At 42.4% G+C, this 17692-nt stretch overlaps 1 protein-coding gene across 9 annotated transcripts in view; it reads left to right on the top strand.

Moving 5' to 3' along the window:
- Positions 1 to 17692, top strand: part of NARS2 (asparaginyl-tRNA synthetase 2, mitochondrial) — a 58906-nt gene that overhangs the window by 5431 nt on the left and 35783 nt on the right. For 8 of the 9 annotated variants that reach the window (XM_061990534.1, XM_061990525.1, XM_061990547.1 and 5 more), the window contains 3 exons: positions 586 to 726; positions 4530 to 4610; positions 13944 to 14044. In XM_061990534.1, coding sequence (XP_061846518.1) covers positions 586 to 726; positions 4530 to 4610; positions 13944 to 14044 — 323 coding nt within the window. Of the gene's footprint in view, positions 1 to 585; positions 727 to 4529; positions 4611 to 13943; positions 14045 to 17692 lie in introns of those variants that run through there. The other variant, XM_061990585.1, reaches the window with a different exon arrangement.

Raw genomic sequence — 17692 nt, 5'->3', positions numbered from 1 at the left:
GAAATCATTTGTCTTTAAGTCTGGGTAGTCCTGCAGGCTTTGATTTGTCAGCAGTGTCTATAGGGTATGTCACACAGGGTCACAGTGAAAGCTGTCTTCTGGGGCAGAGCTGTTTCAATGTGGAAACTGGCAACTAAGAGTGTGCATTTGTCCCACCTTGAAGCACTTACCTGTGCAGGGTGGTTTACCTGACACGTCTGCCTGGGATATGAGTTGGAGCAGCAGTGGGACTGGCAAAACACTCCAGACTGTGTAGGTGGAAGAAGGGTGCCTGCCACAGGCACAGTTGGAACCATCTGGCTGTTGCTGCAGTGAGATGACCAGTTGGCTTTCAAGGGGGCTCAGCATCTCAAAGGCAGAGCATTTCAGAGTGCTGCTGCCTTTGCTTGTATTCATGGCTTGTGTGCTGCCATAAGCATGAGAACATCCACGAAATAACTAGAAAAGTAGGCAAAAGCATCTAGTTCTTCTCTGTTCTGTAATGACAATTGAGTTATGGTAGGCAGAGATGGTATTCCACCACCAGCAACAGAACTGCATTGACTCCAAGTTCTTACCTTATTTTTCTTGCTTTGTTGTTTTCAGTCATTCCCTCTGAAAATGAAGGAGAGGCACCCGCTGGAGTATGTCCGACAGTTCCCTCACCTGCGGTGCAGAAACAACACACTGGGCTCCCTCCTGAGAATCCGCAGTGAAGCCACAGCAGCCATCCACTCATTCTTCCAGGTAGTGTCCTCTGTGCCAAGCCTGATGTGTAAAACACTCTCCCAGTTTGGCTTCATGGGAGCACGTTAGGAGGGACAGAGTGAGCAAATGTGACAGCTTGACTGCAGGGTATGGATTTTGGATATAACGGTTTTTCTTCCTGGCCAAGGCCTTGGCCAGACCTACTTTATGATCAGATTAGCACACGTGGTCTTGGTAGCATCCTTCCACACATTTCCTGTTAGTTATTTGATCCCTTTCACTAAGTTACAATAGAATTGCCTATGAGTGTATGTGGTCTGTGGAACACAACATAATATGGAGCTGCGACCTTAGAGTCCTTGGACAGAAGCCTCCTCCCATGTGGAAAAGTGGAATATAGGAAAAAACTGACTCAGAGCTTCACATTATTCTCAGATTTTACCTCTTAATTCACTCAGGCTCAGTTTGGGAGATGCCTGTTTTGATGCATTTCAAACTGATGAGAGGAACCCGTGTTTTATCCGTGTCACTCTTAAGCTGTGGACATGGTACAGGCTTTGTGCAGGTGGTGAAGGCAGTGAAATGAACTTATTTCAGATGCCTTATAAGGACCCTGTGATTCTTTGTATGAGTAGATAAAAAAAGTGAGTACTTTAGTGCACCTGAGCACTTTCTTTTAAAGCTGTTCTCTGGAACAAACGTGTTTTAGTTTAAATAAACTGATTTAAGTTTGAGTAGGATCATATTCTGAGCATTCCAGTGACTAAATTCCTATGTAGTGATGAGTATGCCCCAAAGAGCAGGTCAGAGTTGTTCAGACTGAATTTCTGGTCCCATGTATACTGATATTTGTCACCTCCTGTGGCAAAAAGGTTTACTTGTTCTGGATGTTATCTGTATGGGATTGCATGGAATTCCAAAGATCTTTTTGTTTGTTTAAGAAATAGAAATATTGTCTCAGGTAAAGCTGCTAGTGGCATCAGGGAGCTGGGGCTCTCTTCAGCTTGGAGAAGAGGAGACTGAGGGATGACCTCATTCATGTTTAGAAATACATAAAGGGTGGGTGTCAGGAGGATGGAGCCAGGCTGTTCTCAGTGATGGCCAATGACAGGACAAGGGGCACTGGGTAGAAGCTGGAACAGAAGAGGTTCCAAAGAAATACAAGGAAGAATTTGTTCCCTGTTGCGGTGAGGGAGCACTGGCAGGGGCTGCCCAGATGGGCTGTGGAGGCTCCTTCTCTGGAGACATCCCAAACCTAGCTGGATGAGTTCCTGTGTGCCCTACTCTAGGTGGTCCTGCTCTGGCAAGGGGATTGTACCAGATGAGTTTCAAGGTCCCTTCCAGTCCTTAAGATTGTGATCAACATTGTGCAGGCTCATAAGGCAGAACCAGCTCTGCTGAGAATCGGTCTTTACTGATGGCGTCCACTAGATGGCATTGCCCACGAGGATTTGTGATTTTAAACGTGGACGAAGGAGCCAGCCGACAAAGAAAAACCATCTGATTCTGCTGAAGGCTCTACTTCTCTAAATTAACTCCAGCTCAGGCTGTGACATACCTCCCGATTTAAAATGCTCAAGAGCTGACCAGTGTAAAAAAATATATAACATTATCATTGATTTAGCAGCAGCAGTTACACTGAAGTTATTTTTAAAGGGATAAGGAAAATTTAGTCCCCAACCTGATATTTGTGAATGCACAACTCATCTTTGTGGTATGTCACTACTCTCCTAGTACCAGGGGTGCACCACTTAAGATGGAACTAAAGCTGTCTTTTTAATTTCTCAGCTGCATCATCCCAAAAATGTTGCAATTTCAGATTTGACAATGTCAGAACACACCATAACTAGAAAGTATCAGAGTGTTTTCACTGTGCTAAGCTGTAAAGAGATTAAAAGTGAAAGAAGATTGTGCCTTTTGAATAGATGCTCAAAATTATCTAGACTCTGTAACTTAAACTTTTTGTTTAGCCTATTCATTTCTAGCAGTGAATGACTTGCCCAGTGCCTTTGGTTTGGATGTTGAAGGCTAAAATATCATCTTTAAATCTCCTGAGTGTTGTGGTCTGTGTGGGATAAGAACATTGTTCCTAGGCACAGTAAAATAGTTGCAATGTGAATGGCAGTTTCTACTTTTCACGTTAACAGAGTTCCAGGTTTGACTTGAAGCATTTTAGGAGCTTTTGTGTGGGTTAACTATCCGAGAGATGTTTATGGGATTCTCATCTTTCAGGCATATGCAGTTCACATTCCTTTCCAAAGCATGTAAAGGATCTTCTGTGCTAATTTACAGCAACTGCTCCCATTGCATGAGGAAATTTAGCCAATTTTCCAAAATCTCACGTAGGATTGGGAAGCCACATGTTCAACAGGTCTCTGGAGTGTCCATGGGATTGTGGCAAAGTCATGCATTTTTTTAATTGGTGGGCTGAAACTACTCTCCCCAGACAAAGCAAATAGTTCTGGCTCCAAAACTTCCTTTTGTGTAGTAACCTGATCTCAGTGAGGAGCTCCTGCCAGGCACTCAGTGAACCAAGGCCTTTGCACCTGCAACTAAGGTAGCCCAGAGCTGACTGCAGGGACTTTGCTCCTTCTTGGTCTTGTCCTTCCACAGGATGCATTGCATGTCCATGGGAGCTCTTTGCTCCAAATTAATTTGACTCTCAGAATAAGCAGTAAAATACTGCTCCTATCTCCCTTGCCTTTTAAATAGCAAATGATAAGGACTAGGACCTATCATGTGAATGGTTGATTTGTATTACTATGGTAATAGCTGTGAAACTAAGCTTTTAGGAAGGCTTGGGGTTTTATCATTTTATTAGTGTTTTGTGTCAATAGCTACATTGCTGCCTGTATCATGGTAATGGTGGCACACCCTGAATATAAGGAGTTCCTTGATGCAAGAGAAATCAAATCCTTTGTTCACAGCTGAAATCAGCTAGTTCCAGGTTCTTGTTTTCCATGACATGCAGAGATACTAACTCTGTGTTCCAGCAGTGATCTCTGTACTAAGTTACAAAAGTGTCAGTTAGGAGAGTTCTGTTCCTTATTTTGCCTCTAACATATTGTATCTGATAGTCTGAGGTCTATTTGATGTACCTATCCACTGAAAATTGGATTTAAAAGCCTACACCTACACTGCAGAGAAACCCAGAGAATAGGAGCTGTTTCTTTATACAGCTTCCTGGTTTCAGAAGCTTCTGCAGGATCTGTGAACTACATGAAGGGATAATTCTCCAGGTGCCTGGAATGGGACCAAGCCAGTACCTTGTCTCTTAAAATCAGTGTCACTTTGATATCTCAGAAGATGTGAGGAGGAACTGACATATTCATGGTGCTTGGTGTTTTTTAGGCTTCTTTCCCCTGCAGTGTGTGATTTGTGTAATCAAACACACTCAATTGCTTCTTTTACTGGAGAACTAAGAAAGTGTCCTCTGTCCAAGCACCATCTTGCAAAAAGCTGGAACAAACTGAGGTGGTGAGGCTGTAGGTGTGAATTTGATTGAAACTACCCAAAAATATAAAAATACTAGTGGAGATGAAAAGTATGGGCAGTGATGTGGAGATGGGCAGGTGCCAACACCCATAGTAATGGCATGAATCTCAGTTCTTCATGAAACATGGAGGAAAAAGCAGGAGCAGTAACCATTGATTTGTAATCATGCAGGCAAGTAGTTAGTCCCCCGTGTTTGTCCATGAAAGGCAGAAATTGCCTAAAGGACTACATATTCTGTCCTGGTTGGGGGCTAACAGCTGAATTGTGATGTCTGTTGCTTGCTGTTGTCTTTGAAGTTGATGTTTGATATCTTTATCTTCTTAACTTTAGTGTTCTGTCTGTTCCAGGATAATGGCTACATGCATATTCATACCCCCATAATTACCTCAAATGACTGTGAAGGTGCTGGGGAACTCTTTCAGATTGAGGTAAGTTTGGTTGCATAGAGTTTGTTTTGATTTTTTTTTGTTTGCAGAGCAATTCTGAAGGCTAGAGGAAATGTTTGTCTTGATAAAACCTTTCTTTTATGTACTTCTGTGATTATTTTTTAATGTAGCAATCCTTTGCTTCAACTAATAATTTAAATAGATGCATTACTTTGTTTTTTATTGCTGTTTTGTGCATTAATCACTACCTTTTGTACTTGTGAGGTCTTTCTATTCCTGAGACTGTGGAAAAGTTTACAAAGAACAACAGAGGGAGGTGGAACATCTCAGTAAACAGGAAGATATGATCATAAAAGCCCAAGAGATGGGATGGGACATTCAGGACAGCCTGCTACACACAAATACTTCTTATCTTTGAAATTAAGACTATAATTCACCATAAGGTAACTCCTTAAAGTCAGCAGTACCTGAAACTCCTTTTCATCCATGCATATATTCCTCTCTACAAGCTACTCCTGTTGTAGGTTGGAATTCTCACCCAATATTGCCAAATCTCCCCGTCCATCCACCAAATTACTGCCACAATATGTCACTATATGAAGTACTTGACATCTTGGGTCAAAACATCCTATGAAACTTAATACAACTATAAGCACTAAGATCTTTCCCACAGATTCTTCATGATTCTAAACCATGAGTCATAACAAATTCCATCTGCCTTTTTTACTTCTATATTTGAAATTCACTCTTTTGTATGAAACAATTACATCCATTGCCACTTATATTTATTGGCTCTAGCCCTGCTGGTGAGTCATCTGTAAGCAAAAGGAAAAGTACTGAGGTAGCAGTTGCTTGCTGTGGGATCACATCTTCTGCACAGCCTCATAACAAAAAGCTTCTATGTACTGGTTCTTCAAGATCTCAAGGTCTAACCTGTGCTACTAGTGATTCCCTTCCAGAGCAGTACATGTGGCTCAGCTTTTTACTTGCTGGGACAATAGAGTTGATTAGCTAAACTAAATTGTTCCTGTTCAATTGAGATCCCTTAATGCTACCAAAGGTTCTCTCCAGGCTGTTGCATGCAAATTAAGATGTGAAAACAAGTGACACTTAATGATGAGAACATTGCACAGTTTGCAGCTGTACAGTGCCTCACATCTTCGGTACAAACCGTATCCACTTGAAGCTGTAGAGGATGCAGGACTGCAGCGTAGGTGGCTGGTAGGAACAGAAGCACTGATGCAAATGTTCATTGAGGTGCTAAATTGTGAGTCTGAAACTTGTCTAAACTGAATCTTAACTAAATGCATAGTTCAAGGCAAACGTCTGGCTTTCTCTCTGCAGTGTCATTTGCAGTATCTGGCTTGGAGAAATGTAGTGGCAGATGTGCTTGAAAGGTGTGAAGTAAATGCTGAGTCGGATCCTGTTAAATGCCCTGTGCCACAAAGAAAAGGCTCCAAAAACACACTTGTTGCTGGGAAATTGGGATCTCATTAGTATTTACAAATATCTAAATGGTGGATGTCAGGAGGTTGGGACATCCCTTTTTCTATTGTATATAGCAACAGGACAAGGGGTGATGGGATGAAGCTGGAACACAAAATGTTCCACTTAAACATAAGCAAAAACTCTTTCACTGTGAGGTGAGGGAGCCCTGGCCCAGGCTGCGCAGGGAGGGTGTGGAGGCTCCTTCCTTGAAGGTCTTCAAGATCTACCTGGACATGTTCCTGTGTGACCTAACTTAGGTAGACCTGCTTCTGCAGGGGGTTTGACTAGATGATCTCTAAAATCCCTTCCAACTCTTACCGTTCTATGATTAAGTGGGAAGTTCTCCCTGATTTTTTTGATGCTTCTTTGAGTATTGCTTCATTGTCTGGCCTAATTTAGGATTTAGGCTTGTTTCTGCAAAGCTCTGTACAGAATTGTTCTTGGCTAGCAGAGATCCCAGACCACCGCTGTCCTGCTGTGAGCCTTTCACTCCACTGGAACAGTGACACTGTTCCTTGACAGTGGGAGTCCAGGGGAGATTTCTCCTGCCTTGGGCCAGGCATGTGAGGCTGTCAGACATAAAAATAAGGGTGACAGAAGAGTGTCATAAGCCAGACATAAGATGTGGTATTTGCAGCAAAGCCCAAAATCTCTGTGTGTTTTTAATCAAACCAACCATCAAGACGTTCCCTGTCTGCTATGTTCAATCAATTTTTACACTAGCCCGTAGTTCACTGCTTGCACAGGCCAAGGGAGAAAATAAATTCTCATTCTTCTTATATTTGAGCAGTAGCCATGAATTATGGTGAATGGGAATCAAGGAAAGCAACTTGCAAATTAGATTATTCAGTGTAAATAAAAAATACTTAAATCCCGTTACTTCAAGTTTTAAGACCTATCCTGCAGGGGCAACCAGAACATAAATCAGTGTCCTCGTGCTGCTGAACTTGTAGTAGTTACAAAACATCTGCTGCTTACAGGTTGTGTTTCTGCTCTTTTGTTTTCTAGCTGCCTCAGGCAGTATGTAAAAGTGATAATCTCACCAGTTTAGCTGTCCTGCTGCAGGTGGAATAAGTTGAAAACTTTGGTTCAGTAGCCTTTAGGACCCAAGCAGAGGCTCCTTTGGCACCTACTGTTAACTGTTGCCTTTTAATAGCTGTCTTCTGACTGACACAATTTTAATCCTCTGACTAATGTCTGATGGCTGCTCAGGCCCTTGTGTTCTTTGGGATCAATGGAAAGTGAAGAGAGTAGGAATGTGGTTTTACATAAAACTCAAAGAGACGGGGGGAAGTATCATGAGTTAGAAGGAAAAGGGTTTTTGAAGACATGATCTTTGATTCCTAGACCTCTTAATCCTGCAGGATTTGTGTTTGTTTATATGTTCAGCTTCCTCATTGTCTTTGTTTGGTTTTTTGTGTACTGATTAGTCTATATATAGTCTTGGCTGGGATCTTCTCATACTGGTACTTGGGAGCAAATCCCTTCCCTCTCAGCTGGGCAAAAGTCAGTCCAGCTAAGTATTTTTTAAGTGAAATACCCTGACAGTGTAAAGAGGCTGGTAAGCAGAGGAGATTTAAAATGCACACAAGATGGTAGGAACTCCAGAGAAATCTCTTGCAGTTGAGATTCCTGCACCTGAGAAGTGGCAATTTGAGGAGAAACTGCCAGAAGTGTGAGTAAAACCAGGCAGGCTCAACCCACATGGAGAACATCAGCAACACCAGCTTGTGGATTTCTGTGTTTTTGATGGTGTCTGCCGTTGGTGGAACCCTGGAGGGGGGGGAAACATCTTGTTTGTGGTGCCTTCTTTAAAGTAAATGTACTGAAAACACCAAAAGAGCTTTGAATACAGAAAACTGGATTTTAGTAGAATGCAAAGTAGGACAAGGTAATTTTTGAAATAGGGGAACACAGATCAGCTGCCCGTTTAATTTTACTTTTAACTTAATCTGAGAATAATTCCTCTGTAGCAGCAGTCTTAGCACCTCAGGGCAAATCCTTTCCTCACTTTTTTTTTCTTTCTTCTGAAGTCTGAAATTCATAGCAGCTCTGTATGTTGCAAGAGACTTTACCCAGCCTTACTGTGGGGCTGCTTCCTAGGAAATCTGCCTTTTGTCTTTGTGACCCAGCTGCATGTCTGTTCCCTGCTATTTTCAGTAGCCTCCCACTCTGTCTGCAGTGTTGAAGGCTCCCTGCTTTCTGGATTTCTTGCTCTATCTTTTCCACTTTGCCCCTTGGAAAATTTCCTTGTTTGACTGTCTTCAGCTGCTGTGGAGAAGGTGGAATCTCCTCTGTGCTCTGGAAGAGTCTTTCAGGCCCAGGACATTCCAGCTGCTATGATGAGGTCCTGTGCAGTCACTTTCCCTACTGCCCAGCTGCAGCCATTTAAAAGAACTCAGCATGCAGTGAGTTATGAAACATAACAGCTGTATTGGCATCCACAGCTCTCTAAAGTAGATCTCACATGTGTGGTTTTTTTTCCTGTGTCTTACTTCTTCCCGGGGACCTTGCTCTGTGTGTAAGTAGTGCTGCACTCTACCTGTTGGCTCCAGTAGAAATAATATGTCCTCTGTATCAGGCTTACTTCTTCCCACACACATACCTTGCTGCATCTAGGTCATGGTTGGCTGAACCCAGGGTCTGGATCAGACTATTTTGTTATTTAAAAGGATACTTAACAGTTAACTATTTGAAGAACCATACCATAGGTATTGTTCCTCTCAAATGCATCCAGAGATTGTAATGGGTCTCTAGCTTTTAGGGGGTTTTTGCCACACACACAGGAGTCAATGTAAGTTTTTAGATGCCTGAAGAGTGGAAGATCATGGCTTGTGCCTGCTGATGAAGGTCCTCCTACCATTCTTTGGTAATGCTGAAAAATAGCTTTGTCAGCACCAAGGAAGGCTGAGATCTGCTGAGGAGAATCATGGTTAAATGCATCAGTGTTAGTGTCTCTGAGGTGTTTTCCACTTTAGAGATGTGTCATTGTCTGGGAGGCAGCCAGCCCCTGGGAGATGGGGACTTCAGAGAGGTGCTCAGCAGGGATCAGGATAAGCTGGAACTGAGCTGAGGAAGTTATTTTTGCATTTTCTAACTCTCTCAGTTTCTGCTTATTTCTGCCTGTAATTCCAGTCTGTATTTATGAGATGTTTGTCTCAGCAGAACCAGCTCCTGTTGCCCAATGCAAGGAATCAGAACTGCAAGGAAAACTCTTTGGAAGTTAGAAATTTTGCACTGGTTGTCTAAAAAGGAATGTTTTAAACTAGGACATCACAGAGGGCAAGTCCAAGTCCAAGATGTGGTACTTCAGCAGTGTGGTGGTGTGAGCCTGGGCTAGAGCTGCAGTGGTGATTGCTGTGAGCTTTTCAAGTCTTCTCTGATCCCCTTGCTGCGTTTGGCTTGCGTAGAGTGAAAGACACAGTCAAACGAGCTTATGCTCTCCTGAAGCTCATTGCCTCAAGAAAAAGTTAATACAAGACTGACATCAAAGGAAAATTTTAAATTAAATCATTAGACATTTGAGGAGATAGAGAACAAAACAGGTACTAAATCCAGTTGTTCTTGTATTTAGAATGAGAATAAAAAGCCTTTGATCCTGACGTCGCATCCTCGTATGTTTACAGCACATTTACTCTGAAGCACCAAGACAGATTCATTTCATACAGATTCCCTCCTTCACCATTGTAATTTGGGTAGTTTTCAACTAAGGAATGGGGAGAACTTGAAAGCAAACACATTTATTCTTCCCTAATCTTTTGTCAAGTTGAAATTTTGGGGGTTGAGAAATGAGCAACGAGCCCCTCTAATTGAAATAAAAACATCACAATGTTGTTGCTTCATTTTGCTAGTCATGGACATGAAAAACAATGTAACTCAGTGTCAACAGTGAAGAGATAGCATCACCTACCACTTATTTGTCTTCTCCCAGGAACTATTATTGTTTGTAGTAAAGAAGCAAGCTTGATTGAAAAGGCTGAGCATAAATCTGAGCCACAGGTACTTGAAAACTGTGCTTGAACGTATAGAGGAACCACCTTTTGTGGGTTAGTTGGTATTTGCATGTGTGAAATGTGAAGTTGCTAATTATGAGCTACCTCCATGCTTAAGGGTCCCTTCTGAAGGGAAAAGGAGGTGTTTGATTCTCCCCATGTAGCAAGTGGATTGACTTGTGCAGCTCACAACACCCGTTCAGCAAGCTTTGTGTCTCCAAAAAGAGGGAGAGGAAGTGGGCAGCTGTGGAGAGGCAAAGTGATGGATTGGCAATATCTAAATATTGCTGTGTTCCCTCTACACCTGTTGGAAGCCACTGGGGGGCTGCTCACAATGCAGATGCACATCTCGGCATCTCTCAGTGACCTCTCAAACTGGCTGCAGCTTTTATAAGTCCAGTTGACCTGTAGACTTTCTCACACTCTTCCTCCAGTCTCTTACTGTTGTGTCTATTTTCCCCTTTGCCTCCTTGAGATTACATCTGATTCAGAGAATGAAAAATGACACAAAGTCATTGTAAATAAACCAAGCCCCAGCTCCTAGAGACAGCTGTATCCTGTTTGTGGATTTGGGGGAAGTGTTGAGATTTCATGGCTGATTTCTTCAGTTCTTTTCCTGCTTCCTGTCTGTGTATCTCTCTCTCATTGTTTAGAAGTTGCATCCTACAGGATTAGGTGGGATTTTTCACTGGTGGGACAAGGAATGTAGCTGAACTAAACTTGCAGTAGGAGAAACTGGAGTGGTATGTGGCTCTTCTCTTTAGTGTTCTGGCCATGGCTCTGTGGCTGTGGTATGTAGATGTTTGTATGTTTATTAATATCCTTATTGTTTTTGAGCAAATACTTTGGGTTTATTTGAAGAAAACAATAGGGGCCTGCTTCTGCATCCTTGGGTTTTGTTGTCTGGGTTTTTTTAGAACCACAAAACCTATGAAACAAAGGAAGGAGTCCTGGGGTTACAGCCACAAATTGTGGTCTTCTCATTGATCTCTGGGGAGCAAGGCAGGCCTGCTCTTTTCTTTAATGTGATGCTGAGAAGAGATCAAACTAGCTAGTTATCTTAGGTCTTTGGCAGACTGTTTTATCTTTTGGATGAGTGGCAGAGCTTTTTGAGAACAAAAGCAACACCTTCAGACTCATTGAGAAAAATGGCAGGTTGTAGCATATCAAAGGCTGCCAAACAAGCCTGAACCTAGCAACCTCCCTGTGACAAACCAAGCTGGGGAGCAGGGAGGCTGGAGGCAGTGGCATGCTTTAGCTGAGCTAGCAATGCTTAGGAACTACACTTGGAAAAGTGAATGTTTCAGATTTGTCTCTGAAGAAAGTATTTGTTTGAAAGTGAAGGTAGATCAGCCAACCCTCAGATTGCCTTCAGAGGTTTTTTCTGTCTTTCTTGTGAGCATTTGTCTTTTTCAAAGCTTTGAGATAACACTGGAATATAGGAAATGCTGAAACAAATCTCATTTATCTTCATGAGTATTCTTAAAGTCAGGGAATTGTGACTTCTAGAGATCATCTAATCCCTTCTGACTGAGCTCAAACATTGTCAACTAGAGCAAGTTGTCCAGGACTGCTGAGTATTTAATATCTCCCCAGATGGGAACTTCACAGCCTGTCTGGACAACCTGTTCTAGTGTTTGACCACCCTCACGGTAAATAAAAATGTTTGTTCTTGTTTTCAGATGAAATTTTCTGTCTCTTCTATTAAATCTATGCCTTTTGCCTCTTGTCCTTTCAGTGAGCTCAGTCTCATTCTTTCTTTATATTTATACACGAGGATAAGATTCCCCCTGAGCCTTCTCCACACCGAACAATCCCACCTCTCTCAACCTCTCCTCATATGAAAGATGTTCCAGTCCAAATCATCTTTGTGGCCCTGTGCTGGACTCCGGTATGCCCATGTCTCTCTTGTACCAGGGAAGCTAGCACATCAAGTGATACTGAAGAGGGATCCTCTCCCTTGCCTGCAACCTAAGAGGCTGGCAACTTTCTTTGCCATGGGGACATCTTGCTGCCTTATGGTCAAATTGGTTTGGGGCAGAGAAATCACAGAATCATAGAATGATAGGGATTGGAAGGGACCTTTACAGGTTATCTACTCCAACCCCCCTGCAGAAGCAGGTTCACCTAGATCAGGTCACACAGGAACACGTCCAGGCAGATCTTGAAGACCTCCAAGGAAGGAGCCTCTACACCCTCCCTGGGCAGCCTGTGCCAGGGCTCCCTCACCTCAACAGTAAAATAGTTTTTTCTTATGTTTAAATGGAACTTTTTCTGTTCCAACTTCATCCCATCACCCCTTGCCCTGTTGCTAGCTACAATAGAAAAAAGTGCTGTCCCAACCTCCTGACACCCACCATTTATATACTTATAAATAGTAATGAGATTGTCCCTCAGCCTTCTCTTCTCCAGACTAAACAGCCCCAGGCCCCTGGGTTTTTAGTACTTAAAATATGAGTTGACCTGAAAAAATATGCAAAAGCTGGAAAAGCTATTTTTCAGTCCCCATATAATGTGTAAGCTGTGGTGTTTCCCACTCCATATTGTTTTGCCTCTGCCTTTTTGTGAAGACTGAATAACAAGTCTTAAGAAGGTATTGCTTTGTTTTTCCCCCTGATTACTGTGTCTTTTTGCAATGGAAACACATTCATTTTCCCATGAAGAGGAAGTAACACTGGCTTTAAATGTCTTTGCTAAAAGTCATTGCACTTAACACAGAAAATACTCTGTTCCCTCATCAGACTTGAAATTGAGTTTTGAAGATGATGCCATGTGACACTTAAAGCTTCAAACAACAGAAATTGTCCCTTTCTCCCCCACTGTTTGACGTGGTAGAAAAGAGTGAAACACTAATACTTGTTTGGAGACTGAAGTGATAGGCTGGCATCTTTCTTTCATATATTGCTGGACAAAATATTCAATAGATGTTCCAGAGGGATTTTTATGTTGTATGAGAAACATGGGATGTGGTTTCTTTACCTGGTTCCAAACTCTGAGGTAGACAAAGCCCTGGAGCTATGTGTATGTTACTTCACTGGGGAGCCAAATATCAGAGGCTACTCTGGAAAAGCTGCATTTTTACCACTCTTGTTCTCAGACTTGCTTATAAAATAGTGCATAAGTTCTTCCTGAGATTTTTGGTTTACATTTTGTTCCCTCCTTCCTTTCTACAACATCATTCCTGATTCAACTCATCCCTGTTTAAACACACAGTTACACAATTCTCTTTGAGTAAAACTGACCTACCTGCAAGAGTTGAGAAATGAAGAGTCACATATTCCTTTAGCTTTGTGCAAACTATGCTGCTTACAAAGTTGTGGGCAAACAGTCCCAAGTCCATGAAGCTGCATCTTTTTAACAAGTTATTTCCTTCTCAACAGAACTAATGTAACTAATTGCTGGGGATCCAATTTACAGTCCCTCTTAGTGTGAGAAATAGGTGAAAAGGCTGCTTGTCCTCTGTGCTAACATCTCCCAGCTCTGCTGGTGACACTGGGAGCATATGCCACAATTCACTAACTTGTTCTGCAAGTTGTGGTACCTACAGCCCATATCCTCATAAGTCCCTGACAGTGGAGGCAGGAGCTGAGGGGCTTCTCACTTAGAAGTTTGACTTTTTGCTACACAGACATGTTATCTGCATTAGACCCATAGAAAAAGAAGTCCCCAAGAGTGCTTTTTCTTGAGGGATTTTCTTCTTAATGTGTTCTACTTGAATAGGTTTTAGAGCCCAGGAGGGTCTGGGCAAAGATGAGGAGTGTTGGAATCCATCTCAGCAGTGTTTGGGTGGGATCTCATGGGATTTCCTAAGGGAAAAATGAGAAAATAAACCAGGAGCTGTGCTTTTTATTCAAGCACCGATAGTCTGACTTCTTGCTCATTTTTTTACTTGCAGAAATCAAATGAGGTGAAGGAATCTGCAGAAAAGACCCATTTCTTCAATGTGCCTGCCTTCCTGACAGTTTCTGGCCAGCTCCATTTGGAAGTCATGGCAGGGTGAGCAAAATGAGAAGGTTTTGGCTTCATCTGTGGGATTGTCTTGGATCAGCTGAGTATGAGCCAGCAGTGTGCCCAGGTGCCCAAGGAGACCAGTGGCATCATGGCTTGCATCAGCACCAGTGTGACCAGCAGGACCAGGGCAGTGATTTTCTGAGCACTGGTGAGGCTGCACCTTAAATACTGTGTCCAGTTCTGGGCCCCTCATTACAAGAAGGACATTGAGGGGCTGGAGCATGTCCAGAGATGGACAAGAAAGCTAGTGAAGGGTTTAAAGAACAAGTCTTCTAAAAGGTGGCTGAGAGAGCAAGAGGTGTTTAGCCTAGAGAAGAGGAGGCTGAGAGGAGAAATGATCAGTCTCTACAACTACCTGAAAACTCTTCTCTCCAGTAACATATGATAGGACATGAGGAAATGGGCTCAAGTTGACACCAGGGTAAGTTTAGTCTGGAGATGAGGAAGGACTTTTTTTCTGAGGGGGTTATTAAGGATTGGAGTGGGCTGCCCAGGGAGGTGACGGACTCACCATCCCTAGAGATACTGTAAAGCCATGTAGCTGAGGGCCATGGGTTAGTGATGGGCTTGGCAGGGTGAGGTGAGTGGTTGGACTTGATGATCTCAAAAGTCTTTTCCAGATGTAACGATTCTATGGTAATTTTGTCCAAATGCTGTCCACAAGATTTCTGCTATAGGTGTGCCAGAAAGGAGTTGAGGAGCAGTGGCTGGGTGGTGGTGTGAGAGGCCAGCCAAGGCAGGGGAAATTAGGCTGTGTTTCAATTCTGGTTTATGAACTAGTTTTAAATGCTAGGAGTAGGAGTGAGAATATTGGATGGAGACCTACTATTTATGGGAGTGACTGTGGAATTGTTGCTAATAACTGTAATACCTTAACTGTCTTTTTGTTGTTGTTTACATCTGGCATGTCTCAGCAAGAAAATCTTTTTCATTTTAGCTATTACCTTCCTTTCCTCTTTTTTTCCTTTTTTTCCCCAAGTTTCCTTTTTCTGTCCCCTTCAATCTTGCTGTTGCATTTGTCCTCAGCTCAAGAGGGACAGGGAAGTGCTGGAGAGTGTCTAGTGCAGGGCCACCAAGATGATCAGGGGACTGGAACATCTTTCATATGAGGAAAGGCTGCAGGACCTGGGGCTGTTTAGTCTGGAGAAGAGGAGACTGAGGGGAGATCTTATTAACATTTATAAATATCTAAAGGATGGGTGTCAGGAGGTTGGGACATCCCTTTTTTCTATAGTAGATAGTAACAGGACAAGGGGTGATGGGATGAAGCTGGAACAGAAAAAGTTCCACTTAAACCTAAGAAAAAAATATTTCACCATGAGGGTGAGGGAGCCCTGGCCCAGGCTGCCTAGAGGGGTTGTGGAGTCTCCTTCCTTGGAGCTCTTCAAGACCTGCCTGGACACGTTGTTCTCTTCCATTACAATGTTACTATGTGACCTGATCTAGGTGACCCTGCTTCTGCAGGGGGGTTGGACTAGATGGTCTCTAAAAGTCCCTTCCAACCCCTGCCATTCTATGATTCTGCCAATTCTCATTTCTTCTGTTTCATGGCTTTCACACTTGATGCTTTATCATAGAATAGAATCAAGAACTGAGCTCACAGAATATTTTTACTTGGAAGGGACTTTTAAAGGTCATGTGGTTTAACATGAGCAGGGACATCTTATGCTAGATCAGATTGCTCAGATCCCCATCCTGCCTGACCTTGAATGTTTCCAGGGATGAGGCATCTACTACCTCTCTGGGCAACTTGTGCAAGTGCCTCATGACCCTCATTGTAAACATTTTCCCTTAAATGTAGTCTTATTCATTGTAGTCACTAAAGTGATGATAGTCAAATAGTTAATACTGACTTTGATTTTTTTTATTTGGTTTCTTGTTGTTTTCGTGTTGTTTTGTTTTCTTTTTACTTTTTTTAGTGTCCATAAGATTTTAATGTTGATGTTTCGCTGAGGTTTGTCAGGGGGTGAAAGTGTCAGTCTCTGAGAGACAGTTCCCTTTGGTTAGGGGATTTGCTCTTCATCTACAATGAATTTTCCCAATAAATGAATTAAATTAGTATACTAAGCAGATGGAGTCCAGTCTTTAAAATCCCTTATCTGAGGACACAGTTTTCTGAGCACTTGCAATGTGGGTTCTTCTCAGCTGTTGTATTGCAGCCAAATCACTACTTGCCAGCTGAATGGCTGATAAAGCCTGTTAGAGACCAGGTCTCAGGCAAGTAGTGCTGCAATTGTTTGCCACTTGCCAAGGAGATTCGGTCATATACTCATATTGACTTTAAAATCACTTTGAAGGTGATTAGTTACTGTCAGGTGCAAATCTCCTGAAGATGAGAAGGATAAAATCCTAGCTTTAGAATGTGTGTTCTTGGAAGAGCTATCTTTTCATGTGGAAGTTCTGATGAATATTTCTAATAGTCTCAATATTTGCTGTCCATTCCATGTTGAGAACCAATGTTTTATGTTTAATTACTGCTGCACAGTTTAATTGGCTGCTGGTAAATAGCCCCAGTGAAATTGTTCCAAAGACAAATTTTACATGTAAATCAAATGGTATAAATTTCTTCAGAAAGCTATTTTCTGCCTGGCTTGTTCTGTCTGAGAGACACTGTCTCTTCTCAGGCCACTTTGACTGTGGACTGCTGAAATACTCCAGCTAAAGGTGCTCAATGGACAGGATGTTTCTGCTGTGGTGCCCTGGCTGCTGGGATGGAAGAACAGGTCACTTGGCAGCCAAAGGCTGATGCGTCATCTCGAGCATTAGCTGGGGAAAGTTAATGAGGAAGAGTTTTGTTTAACTGTAGAGGTGGGTTGAATTTTCTGCATCCCTGAAAGAAGATGAGATGATATGACATGCATTTGTACACGTTGGACTTAATTGGCTGTGAGACATCGTGACCTTTATTGAAAGACGTAATTCCACAAATCAAACAAGTCCTAAGTATAGCTTGTAATGATTAACATGAAATACAGTCCCCCTCTCTTACATCAGTCTGTTCCCTTTAAATGGTACAGAGCCTGCTCTGGGATGGAGCAGAAGGCTAAGCTGGGCAGATGCGAGACCTGTGTGCTAGATATTTTTTCCATTGATGTCACTGAGATGCATGCACCTTGCTCTCGAAGGATAGGGGAAAAAACATCAATGCTCTTCAGCGTGCAGTGTGTTAGATAACAGCTTCATGTTCCTTTTTACAGTAGCACCTTGTTCTTACAAACATTTTAAATGGTTCCAGTGCCATCTAAATTTAGATAAGCTGCATTTATTCATAATGGAGCAAAGCTTTATCTTGATTTTATTTAAGCACACCAAGTTGTTGAGGCTTGCAGCTCAAGTGGTATTGAATCCCTCAGTCTTCAAAAATAGATCAAGCTCTTCTAGCTGCAGAAGCACCGTAATGATGCATCACACTATTAACCCTCTAAATACTGTGAAACCCTTTAGATACTGTGAAGGTTGTATCTGTTGTTATCAAGTTGGGTGTTACTCTGAATGGAACTCCTGCATGATTTAAGAATGTAGCTGCAGACTAATAAGCAGAGCTGCTAGTCAAATGGATGTTCTGTGATGATGTTTTCAGAGTAGTAAAACATGGGAGTCTTTCTCCCCCCTAAAATTAAAATAGTCTCATTT

This window comes from Colius striatus, chromosome 1 (genome assembly GCF_028858725.1).
Source record: "Colius striatus isolate bColStr4 chromosome 1, bColStr4.1.hap1, whole genome shotgun sequence".
NCBI classification, from domain to species: Eukaryota; Metazoa; Chordata; class Aves; order Coliiformes; family Coliidae; genus Colius; species Colius striatus.
Note: the sequence above shows the minus strand (reverse complement) of the source record. Positions and strands in the feature narration are given on the sequence as shown.